Below are 20,706 nucleotides of genomic sequence, written 5' to 3' on the forward strand. Positions count from 1 at the left end.
ATATACACCGAAGTGGAGTTAGGGGCAATTTTTTCTGAACAATTGCTATGCACTTATTTTGTCATTGGGAATTGACCCTTACCTTGACCCTTACCCTGCTTGAAATGATAAGCCTTTCTCATCAGCATAGAGCCAGGCCAGCCTACACATTCATGCGATATGACAAGTATCTGTCCAACTTTTATCAAACTAAAATTTGAAGCTGGACATAAAAATGAGAACAAATATCAACAAGGTAAGACGACGTTCACAGAAGGCAACTCCCGACATGACTCAGCCATACCAGTCAATTTAGGAATTAAGCATCTAACCGTTAAGAACAAAAGTAATTAAACACTAAAACAATAACGTATTTGTATTTGTCTTTTTTCTATGATACACAAAATGTTTTCATAAACTATCATCTTTATAAGGTACAGAAAGACCTGTCAGCCACAGTAAGTGACCGGTCATTACATTTTTGTTTTGACATCTCACATCTGAAAATAAGATAAAAGTATACGTATTTTATTCAATAGTGACATTGTTCGACACATCTATCAAGTCTAATGTCCAAATTATTTACAGTTTACTATTAGAGAAGAAAACATTTGTCTTTTTATACCTTAATAATTACGATGACCTATAAAGCACGTATTATACTCAGGGGTACTCGGGTAAATTAATGACAAAATATTTTTAATGATCTTCTGTACTCAAATCACGTTAAAATAACATTTTTTGAAGTCCCGGAATGAATTTCTTTGTAAATTCTATATATTTTGCGTTTGAAGCGAAAATATATCTATACAAGTTGAACAAAATTTAGATGCCGACATAATCACCGAGTAGTTTTAAAACAAGTTATGTGACTTGAACAAACCCTGAAAGCTAAAATAAAAGACATAGATATTGCATGATTGAAACAAGTCTAAGTCAATTATTTCACATGTTTTTAAACGTTTCTAGAGTTCACTGTGATAACAATTATGACCCGCATGGATCAAGTTAGGAAACCACCATTTTATTCTTTATAAGAAGAAAAGTTTTGTTCCTGTGACTGCTTAGTGCATTCATTGTGAGGACATTTACAGTATAATGAATGAAAAATTCGAAACGAAGAAATGAAATTTTTGCCTGTGTCTCGCTGTAATGTCTTTGTTGTTAAACATCAAAATAACAATTAGTCGATTTAATGTCTTTGTGAAGATATGTTCTAGTAAGTGTTGTTTGTATTTCTACGCTATTGAAACGAAATATTGGTCAAACTGTTTTAAACTGTCGGAATTTACATGTAATTTGAGGTAATTTGGCTTGCACTAAGAAATCGAACAATTTATTAAAATCTACCTCGCTGTTGTTCATCAGAATAACAAATTTGCATTTTATTAATGGTTAATTGGATAAAATCTTACTTTAGACCCATATTATCTATGAGAGAACAAGTACTATTATATGCTATCTATACTCCCATTATGACAATATTTGGTCGTCATTATTTCTTCACTTTGTGAGTTTAGCAAGAATCAATAAGCGTTTAAAAGAAAAATAACTAAACCTCGTAAAAATTAGACACAATTAATTTTAGTCTAGACAGTGCCCTTATTTAATTCATCTCTAGTTTTATTGAACAAATTGAAAAGTGTATTTATTGCATCCGTGTAGTTTTTGTGTGAAACATTTAAAAGTTGCTTTTGCATATTCTCCTGGGCGGAAGGATTTAAGATGTAGTTCTCGCCTGTAGACAGGAGTTTTAAAAGTTTGCAATTTAGAAAGTGTCACAAGAAAATGAAGTTGTCTTATTGCATGTCCTCACGTTTTTTGGCCTTACTTTACGTGTATAGTGTTGATGATATAAGTTGAAGGCAGAATACGAGTATTATTCATCAAGGAAAGCGGAATCCAAAATTAAGTCACACATTTGACTGATATATATAAAAGAGCGTAAGTAGGTCTAGTAAATAATAAAGAATATAAAATAGGGAATACCACGAATTATGTGTCAAAGTTTAACCTACTATTGGGGTAAATTGCAATCAGAACACAATAACATTATACTAAAGATTCGCGGAAAGGGTCATAACGTTGTGGTTCGGTAAATTGTTTATCTTCTTATATGAAATTGAAATGTGTCGGAAACGAATATGATCAAGCAATATGAGCAACATTTGAGCCGCGTCACGACAAAACCAACATAATGGGTTTGCCACCAGCATGGATCCAGACCAGCCTGCGCATCCGCGCAGTCTGATTAGGATCCATGCTGTTTATCCATGCTGTTCGCTATCAATTTCTCTACTTGTTATAGGGTTTGTAAGCGTAAAAGCATGGATCCTGATCAGACCATGCGGATGCGCAGGCTGGTCTGGATCCATGCTGGTGGCAAACCCATTATGTTTGTTTTGTCGTGACGCGGCTCAATTATTTTTATCTTGGCAAAACACTTAAATTGAATGTATAACCGCGAATGTAAACAGAATCACGTAGAGGATTAGATATGCAATTCAAAATTTCTATGCGAATATGGAAATTGTTTTCAATGAAAACTAAAACTTACTGATTTGGATATAATTTCCCATCGGATCCGCAGATAAGTTTGAAATCAAATCCACAATTGATGGTATCAATATTTCGACAGAACACATTTTGTACAATATTGGCGATTGAGTCCGTCGAGGTTGTCGCCATCACCGTGGACGTCATACCGGCAATGGTTGTCGTGGGAGCTACTGTTGATGGTGCTAGTGTTGTTCTTGTGCAGTCACCATAGTGAGCAATACTTAATGGCGTAGGTGCATGGCGAAACTCGCATGTAGCATGGGTAAATTTACAGCTAAAATGATAGGACACATACACGTGAAGCAAGCAAGTTTTAGAAGTATAGAATTACGAAATTACTTTAAAAAGAGGCTTGGCCAGGCAAATCTGGTTTTACATGCATCAGTTTTTCTGAGTTTTGTAAACATGAAAACAAATGAGCCGCTTCACGACAAACCAACATAATGAAATTGCGAGCAGCATGGATCCAGACCAGCCTGCGCATCCATGCTGGTCGCTATCAGTTTCTTTACTTGTTATAGGGTCTGTAAGCGAAAAGCATGGATCCTGATCAGACTGCGCGGATGTGCAGATTAGTCTGGATCCATGCTGGTCGCATACCCATTATGTTGGCTTTGCCATGGCGTGGCTCAAATGTTTTCAATGATTATTTAAAGTAGCAATGAATCCAATATACTCATGGGTATAAGAACAGTTTTATTCATTTGTTTGTTTATTTATTTATTTGTTTACTTATATGTGTACTCGTATTTCGGTATTTTTCCTGCAGACTAGTTTCTGGTATCAGTGTGGTTTCGTTTTTGTTTATTGTTGTGTTTTTTATCATAAGCTGATACTAAGTGGAATGGAATATTCAGAAGAAAGACTCTAATTTTAAAGACAGTGTCATTTTTTTCTTGATTAACAGAACACGAGTATCACGGACACTTAACTTCTTGTTTCTTTTCCGTAATAGGTTTATATTAGTACGTGTATAAGTTTAAGAAATAATCCTTATATTTCTTAACGAACTTCTAGAAATTCCTCGATTTGAGTCTGTAATTTTTAAATGGTCAATGCAAATTTAACATAATTTTAGTACACCTCTTTTAAAGAAAACTCGTAATAAATCTCAAACAATAGGAACCTTAAAGAACCCCCCCCCCCCAAAAAAAAAGAGATAAATCGCAAAATTAAATATTGTTCCATATTGTCTCCATTCTAGTGGAGTCATAAGATTAACATTTAAGTTAGTGACATATTTGTACCTAACACTATTTCGAAAATGATAATCTTTAAAGATTTTTCCTGTTTTAAATGATAATATTCGATTTATCCGCCACAGGATTAAATCTTTTATTCAAATCTTACAACTTAACATTTTTATTATAACACCACAGTAGGGCCTCAAAAAGAGTTGTCAGGGGAGACAATTTACACTGGATTATGTCATAAATAAGGCAGAAAAAATTCCAGGAACGGTCTTTCAATCGTGGCTCTCAATAGAAGAGGTAGACTAGTTTATCGTAAAAAAAATTATCTAAATTTACATTACAAATCTTGAATATGAAACAATATTATTTAATCTCACAGGAAATTAGATATATTTTATATTTCTGCTCATTATTTGTTTATTATTTGGGGTTATTAGATAAGAATTTTGACCAGATCTAATGACCACGTGGTGATGACCAACTGTTTTTCTCGCCAAGGACAGTAGTCAAAAATCAATTTTAGATGCTTTGATTACATTAAATATATGTCAAAGTTAATAGGTTTCTTTGAAATTTTAAGTAAATGAATAAAAAATGGGATTTAAATGTAGCTCTTGAGTTTAAACCAATTTTTTATGCTTTTCAGTGGATTACTGATTTATCCGTGAAAATTATATTTGATAATTTCACACTTTTCAATCACGAAACTACTTTTTTAAGATTTTCCCCATGTGGTACCTCAATTTTATTTTGGCTGAAAATTCTGACAATGTCAGGCTGTTTTATGAAAAAGTAAAGCTGAAATTGAGAAATAACTTAAATGTCAAAAGTAATAAAAAGAAGAAAACTTACTTCTATTCATTCAAATTTCAATCACTAAATTTCGTCTCTAATTTTTTTTGTTTCATTTTTACAGTCTGAAAAATACATTCCTTCTACATGCAAAACTGCTCTTGATGACATTTGGGCATATTTAAGTATCCTACGAGCAATAACTGCCGTATGCTTTATGAAAAATTGAAAAGCAATGACAGCTATCAGCTCGAAGAACAAGTAAACTGAGCCAGCTTCCAAGTTTTCCATTTTCCTTGCTGCTTTTTTGTATGTTTTCACATTTGTCATTACATATTTTTTGTCTGTTGCAATCCTCAAAAAAGTTTTCTTTCTTTTAAAAAGGTGTATGACTAACAAATTCAAATGATATCCCTCTGAACAATCACAATTATTTTCCTCCCGTGAAATACACAACTTAAAAAATGGCTGCCGCTTACATTTTAACAAAGCCAGGTCTAATATAAAATCGCAGTAAGTAACAGAAATATGGATGGATGGTTGGACTTTTTCTCCTACAAGAATTGTTTGTTTTTATTATTAAATCAAGCGATCGTTCATATTTTTTTAATAAAATGAATTATTACCGTCAATTAACGTTGATTGTCGGACTTATTTTTTCAGCTCAAGACTTCTTGTTTTTAATGAGAAATTCCGACTAAATGGGGCTCTCAATGGGGAAAACAGATTTTAATATTAACATTAATATTATTGAAATTTCGTTTTAACTTGCTTTTAAGCATAAAATAAAAAGAAAATTTGTTTGTTTGTTGTGTAAGATGTAATTTTATTTCATCTCATGAACTTTAAAAACAGTATTCTCACTCGTGGCTACGCCACTCGTGAGAATACTGTTTTTAAAGCCCACTCGATGAAATAAAATTTCATCTTACACACAAACAAACAAATATCCTCTATATGTTTATATGATGTTTGAGCACGTGATCTTTACTTAGAATCTAGATTATTATCATTATCTTATGAATTAATAAATAAATGAGCATAGCTATAAAACGGTTTAAATACAATATTTTATTTATTTATATAACTCGATTATGACAGGTCATGTTTTCCAACGAGAAAATTATCAGTCTCATTGAAATCCACGCGCATGATATCATACCTATGACGTCATTTTTATCTAGGCTAAGAAAATAAAGATAAGACTAAATAGAGTCTAAATATATAAAGTATGAAATAAATAAAATACAGCAAATAAAAAATTAATAAAAATAATTTATTAAGATCTACACAAATTTATTTAGTTAATTTATTTATTTAGATCTATTTATTTATTTATATTATTTTATTTTTCGACAATGCCAAAACATCGCCAACAACGTGGCCATACACGAGACACGCTCCAACAGCAAGTCAATAATAGAAGGAACACTCGAACGTCTGTTTATACAGCCATGCCTCCAGCTGACAGACCTGCAAGGGAGCCCTGTGAAGAAAACGAGATGGATGGCCAATCAGGACCTCCGGTAGATGTTGATGTTCATCATCAAGAGGCTAATAAATGTGAAGTTTCCAAAAATTTCATGATAAATACTTGTTCTGGTACAATGCTAGGTGCACATGTATCTGTCAGTACTAAAGATAAGATATGGAACAATATATTTGTAGAGTTACACACTTTGTTGCCAAAGAAAAATATGTTAGAAAAAGACAAAAGAGCCAAAAAAGTACCCAAGAGCAAATTCCAAAAAAAATTAGAAAAAATAGAAATTTGTTCAGATGCATTCGTGGTGTACATGAGTATTTTCATTATGAAACATACAGAACAAGCAAATAACCTATTACAATATTTTGCAAACATTCGTTTAGCGGCATCCAGAAATGTCGGATGGTTCTAGTACGATAGGCAATTTAGGCTTAAAAAATTAATTGATTTTGGTATAAAGTGGCAAAATATTGACCCAGAATTGTGGATGATATATATGCAGCCTATTCAGTCCTTTAACCAGCCGGCACTTCTGAATATTTCAAAAAAAATGTTATGACTTTAATAACAAAGGCTTTTGTACAAATAGATCATGTACCTACAAACACGTTTGCATCAAATGCTGTGGTAACCACCCTTCAATACACTGTTATGCAAATAAACAAACAGCGCAATTCACACCGCGTTATGTAAGGCCTTCATTACGTTTCAGACCACCCCAGATGCAATACCCTCGACAGGTATTTGGATTGCCAGCTCAAAGAGTGCCTATGGGACCTCGGGTTTTCACCAATTAATATCTCGGTTCTCGCTGATAAACTCTTTCAATACCCAAATAAGGATGATGCCAATTACATTTTACAAGGCTTTAGTACTGGTTTTAAACTTGAATATACCGGACCAAGAACTATTTTTTCCAAAAATCTCAAATCGGCAATTGATCAAAAATGCTTTTTAAATAAAAAGCTTCACGACGAAATTTTACTTGGGCGAATCCTAGGACCGTTCAAAAACCAGCCAATTATTAATCTGAGAATAAATCCCGTAGGTCTCGTACCAAAACAAGACGGTGGTTTCAGATGAATAACGCACCTTTCATACCCACCAGGCAAAAGTATAAATGAATTTATCGATCCAGAATTTTGCCATGTTCAATATTCACAATTCGACAATGCAGTAAGAATAGTTCAAGAAATAGGGGGTTCTGCTTTTATGGCAAAAGCTCACATTTCTTCTGCATTTAATTTATGCCCTATATGACCAGGTGATTTTGATTTATTAGGTATAAATACCGAGGAGGGATATTGGATTAAAAAAAACAAGGCGCATCAAGTTTTTACAATGGCTTGTGTCTAAAGAATCAAAATCATACTATATTGATCACCTGCTAGATGATTTTTTATGGCAGAAAAATCTTTTGAAAAATGCTTGAATTTAATGCAAACATTTGATAAAATTTGCATCCCCCTAAGTTTCGAAAAATGGATGGGACCTGTTACAACTATAATATACCTGGGTCTTGAAATTGATTCAACCAAATGGTTAGGGTGCCTTTAGAAAAAATAAGGAAAGCGAAAAACTGTCTCGTTTGTTTGAGAAACGCTAAAAAACTCAAAGACTTACAATCAGTCGTTGGTCTACTAAATTTTATATCAACAGCTATTCCCAGTGACCGTGCCTTTAATAGACGTTTTTATGACGCCATGTCGTATGTAAAGAAACCGTTCCATTTTATTAGAGTCAACCAAGGCATGAAAGAAGATGCGAATATTTGGTTAACATTTCTTGAAAAATTCAATGGTTATGTTATGTTTAATAGAAAAAAATTGGGTAGATAACTGCCATTTAGAATTATATACGGACGCATCTGGCAATAAGAAACTTGGTTGTGGAGCATACTTTCAGGGCAACTGGGTAGCTTTTAAATGTCCAGACGGTTGGGCCGATTCTACTTTTAAAACTGTTCCTTATTTAGAATTAGTCCCTATTATACTGGCATTTTATTCTTTTGATATTCCGATAACGGACCGAAACAAACTCTGTTATGAAAAACTGAAAGAGTTCTTACATTTTAGAAGTAAAGTGCAAGGGCCGTTATTCTGCCATTTCGATGGAAGTCCCTTCGCCAATAGTTGTATTGTGTTTTGGTATAAGAATACCGTGTGTTACATGAGTTACTTCCCTGTGTTAATTTTGCCATTTGCCCTGTAATAAAGTTAAATTGTTCGTTGGTGATTCTTTCTCCTTACTGGCGTGGCGGCAGTGGTGTAAATAAAGATACAACGCCTGTTCGATGCTAAAAAGACTTTTCCAATAGCCACTCTACCAAAGAATCTGTATGGAGGTGGAATAAGCTCAATCCAGGAGTCCAACGAGGCAGTTTTTACCAGTAACTGTTTACAATTTATCTTGCAATAAAGGAGCTGTTACTTACACTTCATGACTTAAAACTGTAACTATGGCAACTCAGCGCGCTCCAAAGCAGTGGCGTCTCACTAAGAGCGAGACTATAACGTCATTCGAGTCGTGGCGTCAGAATCTCCAATATACACTTTCTCTTGACGCCAATTTTGCTACTTACTTGGTCGATGGAGCTACTTGGTTAAAGAAGACAAGTAACAACCCGGTTTGTGGCTTTACAGACGACGGTGAAGACGTTCCTCAACAGGCACGGAGAACAGCCGCTCAAAAAGTGACACATTTAGAATTGATGCTGGGTCAAATTGCTAACTTTTGCCCTGTGATTTCCAGAAATACCATAGTAAAAAATTCTACATGCATGAATGACATTTGGCAGGCTATTCGATTACACTTCGGTTTTCAAACCAGTGGCGATCATTTTTTGGACTTTGACGGCATAAAATTAGAACCAAGAGAAAGACCTGAAGATCTTTACAAGCGTCTATACAGTTTCGTTGAGGACAGCATGCTCAGTACTACAAGTAGAATAAGCCGGCATGGAGAGGTCTCAATTTCTGACAAGGAAATGACTCCAACTCTGGAAAATATGATTGTGTTGACATGGCTCAGGCTTGCTGATAAGAATTTACCAATCCTGGTAAAACAGCGGTACGGCCAAAAACGCTGGCTTCATTAAAACCAGAAATTTCTCAGGCACTTGACAGCTTATTGGACGAAATTCAAGTTTCAAACGAGGCAAAAGTACTTCGTTCCACATTCCATAAACCTGGTTATACAAAACAAAAGCAAAAAGAATGCCCTTTGTGCAAACAAGCCGGACGTCAGAAGTTCCATCATTTCTCAAGTGCCTGCAAATACCTCCCTGAAAGAGACAAACAGTACATGACAAAGTTGCACCAAATGGCAGTCATCGACTCTGACAGTGAGTCGGAAACCGACTCTGAAAGCATCCCAAGTGCTCAAGAAACAGTTACATCGGTAACACGTAGAGTCGGCACAAAGCAGTCTCCAGCTATAAAGATGTTTCATCGGCACTTTCCTCTTACCATAACGCTTGATACCGGTGCTAAATCCAGTATAATCAAGCCTTCTTTTGCAAAGTACATTGACGCACCCATCATGAATAGTAATCAACATGCTACCCAAGCTGATGGTGTTACTCCATTAGACATTATCGGCGAAACACACATTACTTTGTCCCGGGGCGCCTTTGAGTTTCAGTTGGTTGCCCTTGTAGTTGCTGACTTAGATGTAGACATTTTTGGCGGTGTGACCTTTATGGCCGCTAATGATATTTCAATACGCCCAGCAAAACAGCAGATAATCTTTCATGATCGTGAAAATGTCCATTACGGCACAACCTCTCATGCCGATTCTAAACACAGAGTGCGCAGAGCCCAAGTTTCCTTCGTGATTCGTGCCTCGGGGTCTTCACAGGTTACATGGCCTGGGTCATTTGTAGGATACCCCCGGTGATGTTGATCCCGAGGGATCATTTGCTGTTAAGCCAAAATGTAAACACAAGTCTTGGTTGTCACCCCAAATTGTTGATGCCGTCGGTGGTAAGATTCGTATCGTTAATACCACTGGTGAGCCCGTAGCAACCCGAAGACATGAGCATGCGTGTAATGCAAGACATACTGAAACTATGTACGAAAGCTCTGCAGACCATGTAGAAACAAAAACAGTTTCAAAAAATTTGAATCCTGGCAACTACTCAAAAACCTATGTGCTTGACCCGGATAACACTCTAACCAATGAGACCAAACAGAGGTTTCGCACTACTCTGTATGAGTTTGACAATGCTTTCAGCCCAGACCTAACTGGATACAATGATGCAGTAGGTCCTTGGAAGGCAACAGAGAACATGGGGTCTGATCTTCCCCCTCAGAGGAAAGGACGAGTACTGCAATACTCTAAAGACAAGCTTGTCGAGCTTCAAAGTAAATTTGATGAACTGGATGAACAAGGCGTGTTTGCTCGACCTGAAGCTACTAATGTTACCGTCGAGTATTTTAACCCATCATTTCTGGTAAGAAGGCCACAAGGCGGATTCAGATTGGTGACCTCATTCGCTGATGTAGGGCGATATAGCAAGCCACAGCCTCCGTTAATGCCTGACGTTGAGTCTGTTCTAAGATCAATAGGCAAAAATGTCAGTATTTGATAGTTTCGGACTTAAAAAAGTGCATTCTATCAGATTCCTCTTGCCCGTGAGTCGCTTAAGTACTGTGGAGTGTCTACACCATTTAATGGTATCCGTGTATACACCAGATGTGCAATGGGAATGCCTGGCTCAGAGACGGCTCTCGAGGAGCTCATGTGCCGCATTCTGGGAGATCTACTCCAGGAGGGTATTGTTTGCAAGCTTGCAGATGATCTCTACTGTGGTGGTGACACACCTGAACAGCTACTTTACAATTGGCGTCGTGCAACAAACTAGACCCATCAAAAACAGTAATCTGCCCGAAATCAACCAATGTGCTAGGCTGGATTTGGTTGGAAGGAAATTTGTCTGCTAGCCCACACCGTGTAGCTACACTTGCTTCATGTCAGCCTCCGGAAACTGTTCGCGGTTTAAGGTCGTTCATCGGAGCATATAAAGTCTTAAGCAAAGTTGTTCCTGAATGTTCTATCTATCTTGCCCCACTGGACGATTTGACAGCCGGTCATCAATCACAAGACAAAATTCAATGGGATGATCAAAGTCTCGAGCATTTCGAAAGGGCAAAATGTGCATTAAACAACCATAAGTCAATCGTCATCCCCCAACCAAATGAAAAATTGTGGATTTAACAGACGGATCGGTAACCAGGCGTGGTATTGGTGCTACGTTGTATGTTATGCGAAACAACAAGCTACGATTAGCAGGATATTTTAGTGCGAAGTTGCGCAGACACTAAGTTACCTGGCTACCGTGTGAAATTGAGGCTTTAAGTATCGGGGCAGCCATTAAACACTTCAGTTCGTATATTGTGCAATCATCAAAAACAGCATGCGTTCTTACAGACAGTCAGCCCTGTGTTCAGTCAGTTCAAAAGCTCTATAGGGGTGAATTTTTCTGTCAGTCCAAGGGTGACGTCATTTTTGTCTAATGTGAGTAGATATCAGGTGGTCGTACAGCATTTAGCAGGCTGTGCTAACGTACCAAGTGATTTCGCCGGGAGAAACTCGCCAGATTGTACAGAAGTACGATGCCAGATTTGTTCCTTCATACGCGCTATGGAAGATTCAGTTGTGCGTTCCGTCAATGTCGACGATATTGTCAACGACACTGCCCGCTTACCTTTCACGACTAGATCGGCTTGGCGTGATATCCAGGGTGAATGTCCAGACTTGCGTCGTGTGCACTCACACTTAAAGCAAGGGACTAGACCGTCCAAAAAATTAACAAGCATAAAAGATGTTAAACGGTACTTGCAGGTGGTAACTATTTCAAAAGACGGTGTTTTAGTTGTGAAGCGTTCTGAACCATTCTCTTCCGAGAAAGAACAAATAGTTGTACCACGTTCCGTTCTTGAGGGACTTCTTACCGCCATGCACGTCAAACTTGACCACCCTACCAAGCATCAGTTAGACTTAGTTGTGCGAAGATACTTCTTTGCTTTGGATATAAACAAGGCTATCGAGCGTGCAACTAGCTCGTGTCACACGTGTGCTTCCCTTAAGAAATTCCCCAAATCATTAGTACAGCATTCGAGCGAGGATCCCCCAGAATCCGTCGGATTAGCATTCGCAGTTGATGTCATGAAGCGTAGTAAACAAGGCATTCTTGTTGTACGAGAAGCCGTAACATCGTACACAAAAGCTGTCATAGTTGACAATGAACAAAAAACCACTTTACGTAATGCTTTAGTGTGTTTAATGATGGATATGCATCCAATTCATGGTTCACCTGCTGTGATTAGAGTTGATCCCGCACCCGCCTTTGTTGCGCTTTGCGATGACGAGCAGTTAAAACAGGCTAATATAGTATTAGACAAAGGTCGTGTTAAAAACGCCAACAAAACCCCGGTGGCTGAAAAAGCCATAGCTGAATTAGAGGACGAGATAGTTCGCGTCCAGCCCGGTGGCGAGTCTATTTCTGAAGTTCAACTGGCCACCGCCGTGAACCACCTAAACTGCCGTTTGAGACGAAAGGGAATCTCTTCCCGTGAACTGTGGACACATCGTGATCAGTTTACGCACAATCAATTCCCTATAAATGATAGAGATGTTATTCTTTCTCAAAATTCTGCTAGAAACAAAGACCACTCGTATAGTGAAAAGGCGAAGTGTTCGTCATATCGAACACAAAATTATGAAACCATAGAAATAGGTGATATAGTGTACTTATACTCCGACAAAACTAAACATGCTTCTCGGCAGCGATACATCGTAGTTTCCGTTGATGGTGATTTGTGTATTATAAAGAAATTCACTGGTAACCAATTACGCTCTACCTCATACAAAGTGAAAAGATCGGAATGTTAACACATGTAATTAGATATTGTGATAAAGTCTATGAAAACACAGGCAAACATCTCTTTTGGTCAATTAAAAATTCTGGTGAAATCTTGGATAAATTTTCAAAAATTTAATAACTTTCAAGCTTTCAACTGCAAGTACATACGATTTTTCTACACTTTATACAACTTTGCCACATAAATTAATCAATGATAAACTCATTTCCCTAATTCAGGAAACTTTTTGCACGGGAAAAAAGTTACCTTTCTAGCATGTAAATTCGAACAAAAGCTTTTTTTACTAAGGTATTTTAAAACCCCATTATACCATGTGGACACTGTACGAAGTTGTAAAAGAGCACTCTCCTTTTCTTTTAAGGACAAATTTATGTCAGGTTTTGGTAAAATACCCTATATTAAAACAGATCATAGGAATTCCTATGGTACTAATTGTGCACCCCTGGTCGCCGATTTGTTTTTGTACTGCTATGAAAGAGGACTTTATGTTGAGTCTCTCGGAAGAGAAACAACAAGATGTTATAGTCGCATTTAATAATACTTCCAGATACCTTGATATGATATTTTTAATTTAGATAATCCTTATTTTTGATCAAATGGTGTCTGACATTTATCCGCATGAAATACAACTTAATAAAACGAAAACTCTTGAAATTTTAGTACATCATTTTTGGATCTTCATATTACTATCAACAATTAATTCTATTCACACGAAAAATTTATGATTAAAAGAGATGACTTTGACTTTTGTATAGTTTAATTATCCACATTTGGATGGAGACGTACCCCATGCAACATCCTACGGGGTTTATGTTTCTCTCAGTTAATTAGAATTCGCTAGAGCTTGTAACAACGTAAAGGATTTCAACGAGCGGAATATTTTTATTACCAGCAAGCTTCTAAAACAGGGCTACCGCTATCATAAATTACGGAAATATTTTACTAAATTTTACAATCGTAACTTTTGATTTAATTTCTAAATTCAATAGTGATTTAAAAACTCTTCTGCGACAAGGGATTAGCCAGCCTGGATTTTATGGCGATGTGGTTTAAAAAACTTCGTAAGATTTTGGGGGTCATGGTAATTTTTTCTGCTGTTTTTACTAAAAATTATTAAACGTTTTATTAAAAAGAGGTTATGACCCTACTATTTTAAGACATACTGCATGTTTAGTGTTCAAACCCTTTTACAGTTGGACACTACGCTTTCCTCTTTTGATTGCATCTGACGGACCAAGTGGGAGACTCTATGATGGATAGTTCGTAAAAGCCCTTTGGGACTGAATTGTCTTAATGTTCGTCTTCTGCCTTGCTTTCGTCGGGCCCTTGTAGGTGATTTTCTTGTTGCTCTGTCTTCCTTTAGGACATTGAGTACTTTTGTTATGGTCATTGGGTTTACTTTTATATGTTTCTACATGATCATTTCAGTGTTTTACTTATTTAACCTTTTGTAACCATGACAACTGTTAGAATTTCACTTTTGGCGGGGATTCATATTTTATTTACACTGTCTCGTTTATAGGAACATGGTGGGGCTAAGAGCGAGGTTTGGTGCACCATTAACCGGTTTAAACTCCCAGCAGTCATTATTATGCTGCTGACCGTTCCAAGGCGGCGCCCCACTGTGTTCCTCAGATGTATGTCTATGTTGTTTTCATACTGTTTTGGTGACACTTTTGCTTGTGTCCCTTGTTGTTTTTCTCGTCTACGGTAAGTATCTTCCCCATTGCCTCTAGTTTTTATTTCTTTTGATAACCCCCCCCCTTTCCCCCGGTCTCCTGTCCCCTTCCCCTTTGTGGGCCTATTATTATTTTCTTTGAATTCCTAATCAGTTACAAATTATTTATCATTTATTGATTAACGTGTCGTTGCCCTGTCCTTTTTATGTTTGGGGTCCGCCTGGGCTCCTTGCCATTGGTTCTTGTTGCTGGGTCATATGGGGGTTGCGTTCATTGAACGCCGCCTTTCCTTGTTGATCTTGTTTTTTATATTTCGTGTGCCTTCTGATATATGTGATATATCTCATAACATCCCAAATCTGACAGAATCTGATTGTGATAGTGATTCGGAGATATGTGAAGGATTTACTGTTCAGGACGACAATGCACCTGTAACTCTTACAAATCCGTTCGATTCTGACGATGAGAGTTTTTCCCTTTTGATCGTCATGGAGCAAGTCCACGCTGATGATCAAAGGGCGTCGTGCTAGGGCCCGCATTTTCCTGATGTTTTATTTTACATTAAAAAGGGAGACCATTAGCGTTCTTCGGAAAAAAAAACCCCTGCCTAAGTACTGTAGATGATTAGTGTGGATAATTACCTTCGCAATTTAAGAGCAAACCATATGATTCACCATTCCACACGATTTTTAAAGTTTTGTTGCTACGCTATTTATGACCAGAATGTTGTTATTGAAATTGGCTGTATAGTTAACTCAGATTTTTATTCTAAAATTACCGAATAATTGAAAAATTGTAAATGTTTAACTTTTCTGTTGACAATTTTTACGCCGTGTTCAAGTTTTAATTTCCCACACAGTTTCAATATTGTTTAGTTTCTCCAAAAGGGCTTTGTTTCTTCTTTTTTTCAATCTGTGTTTATTAAGTTTTAATCAAAACCGTTTTATTCGTTCAACTACTTTAAGTGATATAAGTACTATAGAAGTCATGTGTGTGTAATTATATATCTTTATATATATCTTTACTGATCTGATGTTGTTTGAATATACCTCGTCAAACAAAATGTTTTCATTTCAAAAGAAAAGAGGTAGCGCATATAGTTGTATTGTGATTTGGTATAAGAATACCGTGCGTTACATGAGTTACTTCCCTGTGTGTTAATTTTGCCATTTGCTCTGTAATAAAGTTAAAGTGTTCGTTGGTGATTCTTTCTCCTTACTGGCGCTTAACATCCTTTCAATTCAATTCAGTATTAAAAAGGAATTTGAACTTGATAGGTCAAGAAAAAAATGAATTTAAAACACACCCTTTTCGAATCGGCGGGGCTTCTAATATGTTCCGTGAGGGTTGTGCTATCAGTGAAATAAAATACAGAGGCCGATGGCGATCTAACGCTTACAAATCCTACATCCGATAAGTTTATGCTATTTCATGAACAAAAAAAACTAATTTTTTTAGGATCTGCCAAAATGGCTGTAATGTGAATGCCGGCGATCCGAAATTTGGCTATTGAAATAAAATATTTTTTTGTATTAAGAAACCGTTACCGGGTCTTAATACACATTAATGTATCAAATAGAGCAATTTATGCTGTTGTTATATAAAGATATATATATTGGCATTATGTGCCTGGCATTATGTGCCTGATATTGTGTTTTTTAAATTTGTTAATGTATAACAAGCAGTTGGCGTTATGTGCCTGACATTATGTGTCTTTAATAATTTATAACACCCAGTTGGTATTATGTGCCTGACACAATGTGTCTTTAATAATTTATAACACCCAGTTGGCATTATGTGCCTGACATTATGTGTTTTTAATAATTTATAACTGTAACCACATAGTTGACATTATGTGCCTTAAATGTGTTTTTGAAAACATTACTTGATTATTATTTATATTAAATGGATAGGTACACCATACTGAATATATAATCAAACTCATTTCAGCCTGTAAAATGTCGGATGTTTTGATTAAGGCTCTTCAATTATAAGGGATGCCTTCCAAACAGCATGCCGCAGAAGTGAAGGATCTCACTTGGGACTTCAATCTCTAGGTTGTAATGTTATATAGGAATATCAAGGGGGCATGAAAGTTTCTGACTTAAAACCTTCGATAGAATACTTGCTTGAGTTTAAAAATGCGCCTAAATTTTTGATATTACACTGTGGCGGGAACGATTTAGGAAATCGACCTTCAGTTGAAATCATATGGGACATCCAAAACTTTATAACAGGGACTTTACTGGAAAAAATGCCTGATAAGAAAAATAATTTGGTCTCAGATATTACCAAAAAGGTCATGGAGGTATGTCCAATGAATGTAACAAAACTGAAAATAAAACCCGCATGCGTATAAATAGTTCTATCAGTACATTTGTTATTAAACACGGGGGTTATTATATTCGTTACCCTGATATTACGGAGAACCCTAGGTTGTAGAGGCCGGATGGCACACATCTGTCGGACTTTGATAACCACATTTTATTGAATACAATATCGGGTGCTCTCCACACAGTCACGTCCATGGCTGGGTAGGGCAAAATTGTAGCTGTGGTTGCCCGCTTTGGTGGAAGCCAACAGTCAAATGTTTCACTTTGCTTGTGGGCTTTTTGGCATGTGCTTCTACGTTTTTGCAACCGTTGCCGGGGCAAAAACAGTTATAGTAAAGACATTTAGTAGTTTTAACTCGAAACACATATACATTTCAATAGGTTAAATAATTTAAATGCTTTTATCCAGCCATGGCCGTTTTCATGCCAACACGTTTTTATTAATAAATACGAGTACGTTTTTTAAACTGATTTCCCTTTTCCTTTACTCCCAAGTTGTAATGTTTGAATAATATTCGATTTATCCGCTAGAGGATTAAATATTTTATTCAAATCTTACAACTTAACAGTTTTATTATAATACACCAGAAGGGCCTCAAAATGAGTTATCAAGTGAGACAACTTACACTGGATTATGTCATATATAAGGCAGAAAAAATTCTGGGAACGGTCTTTCATTCGTGGCTCACCATAGAAGAGGTAAACTAGTTTATCGTTAAAAAATGTTAATTTACATTTCAAATCTTGAATCCCACCACAAACCCACCCGTTCAATGTCTTTGTTTTTTCTTTGTTTTTGCTTTCTTCCCTTTTTATATTTTCAGATAACACTATTAGCACGTCATGGCTGGAACAGACAGATACAGAAAAAGGAGAATGCTTATAATTCTCAGCGAGCGTTATCGGAGCTGATCAATTTGTAAAACAGACATTTAAAGTGATTTCATCATCTGTACCTGTGTACCTTGAGTTGAAACATGTGCTACCACGTTTTTGCATCCGTTGCTGTTCTTACGTGTTCATAAGATGCGGACGTAACATTACCCATTTCAAAGCTTGGTCAAAATTTAGTTGGACGGTAGCTTGCAATTAACACTAACGTCCATGAACAGACTAATCAAACCAATCGTGCAACATTTTCAATTTTTGCCGTTTTGGGATTCCATATTCCTGTATTTCCTATATTTTTACTAAACGTACTTTTAAATAAAGAGTTGTAACATGTAAAATATTTCATTGAGTTTTTTTTACCTGTTAGAGCTTTTTTACGGCGCAACAATAAACCTTTTATAGTTATGCTCGCTAAAATATTTTCTGGCTAATAGCTCAAGCGGCTTGCCACAAAAAAGTATCTTACTGATTGGCATAGGTAGTTCCGTCGGATCCGCACACCATCTCGTCTCCTTGTGTAACATGAGTGGCACAGTCCACAAGCAGAAGTTCCAAACATAGTGTTTCACTGTAATTCAATTCTACATTAACAATAGATGCATCAACTTCTCCTGGACTTGGAACATAGTGAACACCTACTCCTGGTTTTGCAACCCCTGTTGATGGAAATGAATTACATGTCGTTATGAATAATTATCACCTTTACATAATTTGCAATATTCACTGCATGTTTCACATTTGCAAATTTATACAACTTGATAGAAATGAAATCCGTATAATATACGAGTTCGATACGGAATGATGGTACAAATATAGTATAAGGGTGTATATAGAGGATATTGAATGAGTGTTGAATGTTGAATTTATTGAACAAGTTGAACAAAATTATATTATGCGAGAGTGCATAATATTCTTTTATTCAACGAGTTCAATAAATTTTGTATTAAACTTACACGAATTTAATATTCTATTTATCACATACTCAAAATAAAAACTGTTAAAAGTGAAAAAGTATCATTTTCCATTGACACGCTTATATTGTAACGCTATCATTAAGCGCGTCTTTACACTTTGCTTGTATAACGCAAATGACGTCACATCAAATATATCCATGGCTGTGCAATACCGTTTTAACGGAGTCGGCACGGGTATGTGATTAAAATGGTTCTCAATGTGATCGAGTATCTTGATGTACTTCTATTTTGCATTCATGAATTTTACTACAAAGAATCAAATGCGGCGCTTCAGTACTTTTGTGAGATCCTGGCCTATTCAAATCCAGTCGCATTGATTAAGTACAAGATAAAGATAGCATGTGCTCTCATATTAAAGAGCTTGAAAAGAAGTTATCCCGCAGAGGCAATGAAAACAACACTATTAAAAGATAATTAAAGACTCGGTTTAAGTGAGTCAGTTCATGAGATATAATTAAAAGTGCAACATCTCCCATGCCCCTAGCACCAGCTTTAGATGTATTCAGCCTCCAGCTATAACCTGCTTGAATCAATGATTCCGAAGGAGCAAAAAGATATTACAACAGTGAAGTGAAGTACGAGGCTTATAACTGTTTACAGCTGCCTAACGACATGTCGCACCTGCTGTTGTGAAGAATAAAAATCTGAAAAAGGATTAATCCTTAATTTAAGAAGGAATGAAAACAACAATGCTATATGAAAAGTGCATACTCGGTTTGATTGTGTGAAAAATCTCTCACTAAATATCTGGGGAAAAATAATTCTATTAAGCATATTTTATTAGAATCAGCATTGTACGTACTGCAGAACATGCATATTTTGAAATTATGTGACACTTTTTAAAAGGGGAAAGAAAACAAGCAAACCTAAAGTAATCAAAACAAATATCGTATTTATTGACATCATGATGTGATCTAAACGTGTTTGAAGTTAATTTACGGCCTTATCATGTTTATCCTCAAGATTCGCCTGTGTCTAAGATGTCATGTATATAACACAATAACCTTCGGTGAAAGAAAACTTTAAAAGCTTTAATCGAGGTGATTGAAGATAGTTGATTCTTGAATCAAATGCCGAAATCTAAATGGCAGATAATTTATAACTGGGCAATACGATTTACTACTTTATATAAATTGTAGATTTTTATTCTTTCCGGATGTAAGACATTACTATACGTCTGTCCGTGCACTGTGGAGATATTTGTGTTTACTTTATTTTGTCCCTTCAACTAATCCCTTCGATTTACAGTTAAAAATAAATTCGGAATAAAGGATTCCTTCCGATTTCTATGACGTAAAGTCATATATTGGTTTCCTCTTCGGTGATTTGCAGCATGCCATATTAATGAATACGAACAGGAACAAATTATACGCCTCAACAAAAAATAAAACTTAAATTCTGTAATTTATTTCTTACATTTGTTTCTTCTATAGGAAATTACTTATTATTTTGCAGTACACTGTGGGTTATGTATGTAATTTAATTCGAAAGCTGTAAATATATGACCTAGCTTAACATTGTGAAAGTCCGAGATCTATTTACAGAAGTAGATTTAGTTTCGTGTCTGAAACTAAACGAAACGGTAGTTCGTGTCGCACCATGGTAATAAATAACGAACTGGAGAATTTTACAGGAAATGAGATGTATATATATTCAACAGTAAATTGCACTCGTTATAAATTTATCGAAAGAAATTAAGTAGACCGTTTTTACGAATTGTTATATCATATTATTATCAATTTGAAATTGTCTTTTTCGTATGTTCTTTCTGGTATAGATCGGACTTTTTTTCATCGACATTTTTTTCGACCCTGATTTTCCGAATTTTTGCTGTAAGAAGATGATGCTATTTTGTTTGAAGACAATCGTTTTTATGGTGGTTTGAGTAGAATGCTGATTTGCCGAATACTGTGACATTTTAACAACAGAAACGTTC

General features: G+C 36.0%; 1 protein-coding gene across 1 annotated transcript; it reads right to left on the minus strand.

Moving 5' to 3' along the window:
- Positions 1 to 342: 342 nt before the first annotated feature.
- LOC132715110 (uncharacterized) lies at positions 343 to 19,384 on the minus strand. Its single transcript, XM_060698092.1, has 4 exons — positions 19,369 to 19,384; positions 18,263 to 18,452; positions 2,537 to 2,812; positions 343 to 479 (listed from the first exon to the last, which is right to left on the minus strand). The coding sequence occupies exons 1-4, from the start codon at positions 19,382 to 19,384 to the stop codon at positions 407 to 409; spliced, it is 555 nt and encodes a 184-aa protein (XP_060554075.1). The 3' UTR covers positions 343 to 406.
- Positions 19,385 to 20,706: the final 1,322 nt, after the last annotated feature.

The sequence above is a fragment of the Ruditapes philippinarum genome, unplaced genomic scaffold (genome assembly GCF_026571515.1).
Source record: "Ruditapes philippinarum isolate M1 unplaced genomic scaffold, ASM2657151v2 ctg890_1_1_1_1, whole genome shotgun sequence".
Lineage (NCBI taxonomy): Eukaryota > Metazoa > Mollusca > Bivalvia > Venerida > Veneridae > Ruditapes > Ruditapes philippinarum.

What these genes read in the sequence shown, in the direction of transcription:
- LOC132715110 (XM_060698092.1), bottom strand. An exon ending in GGAACTACCTATGCCAATCA is followed by an intron (nt 2,813 to 18,262) that starts GTAAGATACTTT and finishes CTATCATTTTAG; the next exon opens with CTGTAAATTTACCCATGCTA. An exon ending in GGGAAATTATATCCAAATCA is followed by an intron (nt 480 to 2,536) that starts GTAAGTTTTAGT and finishes TCTTATTTTCAG; the next exon opens with ATGTGAGATGTCAAAACAAA.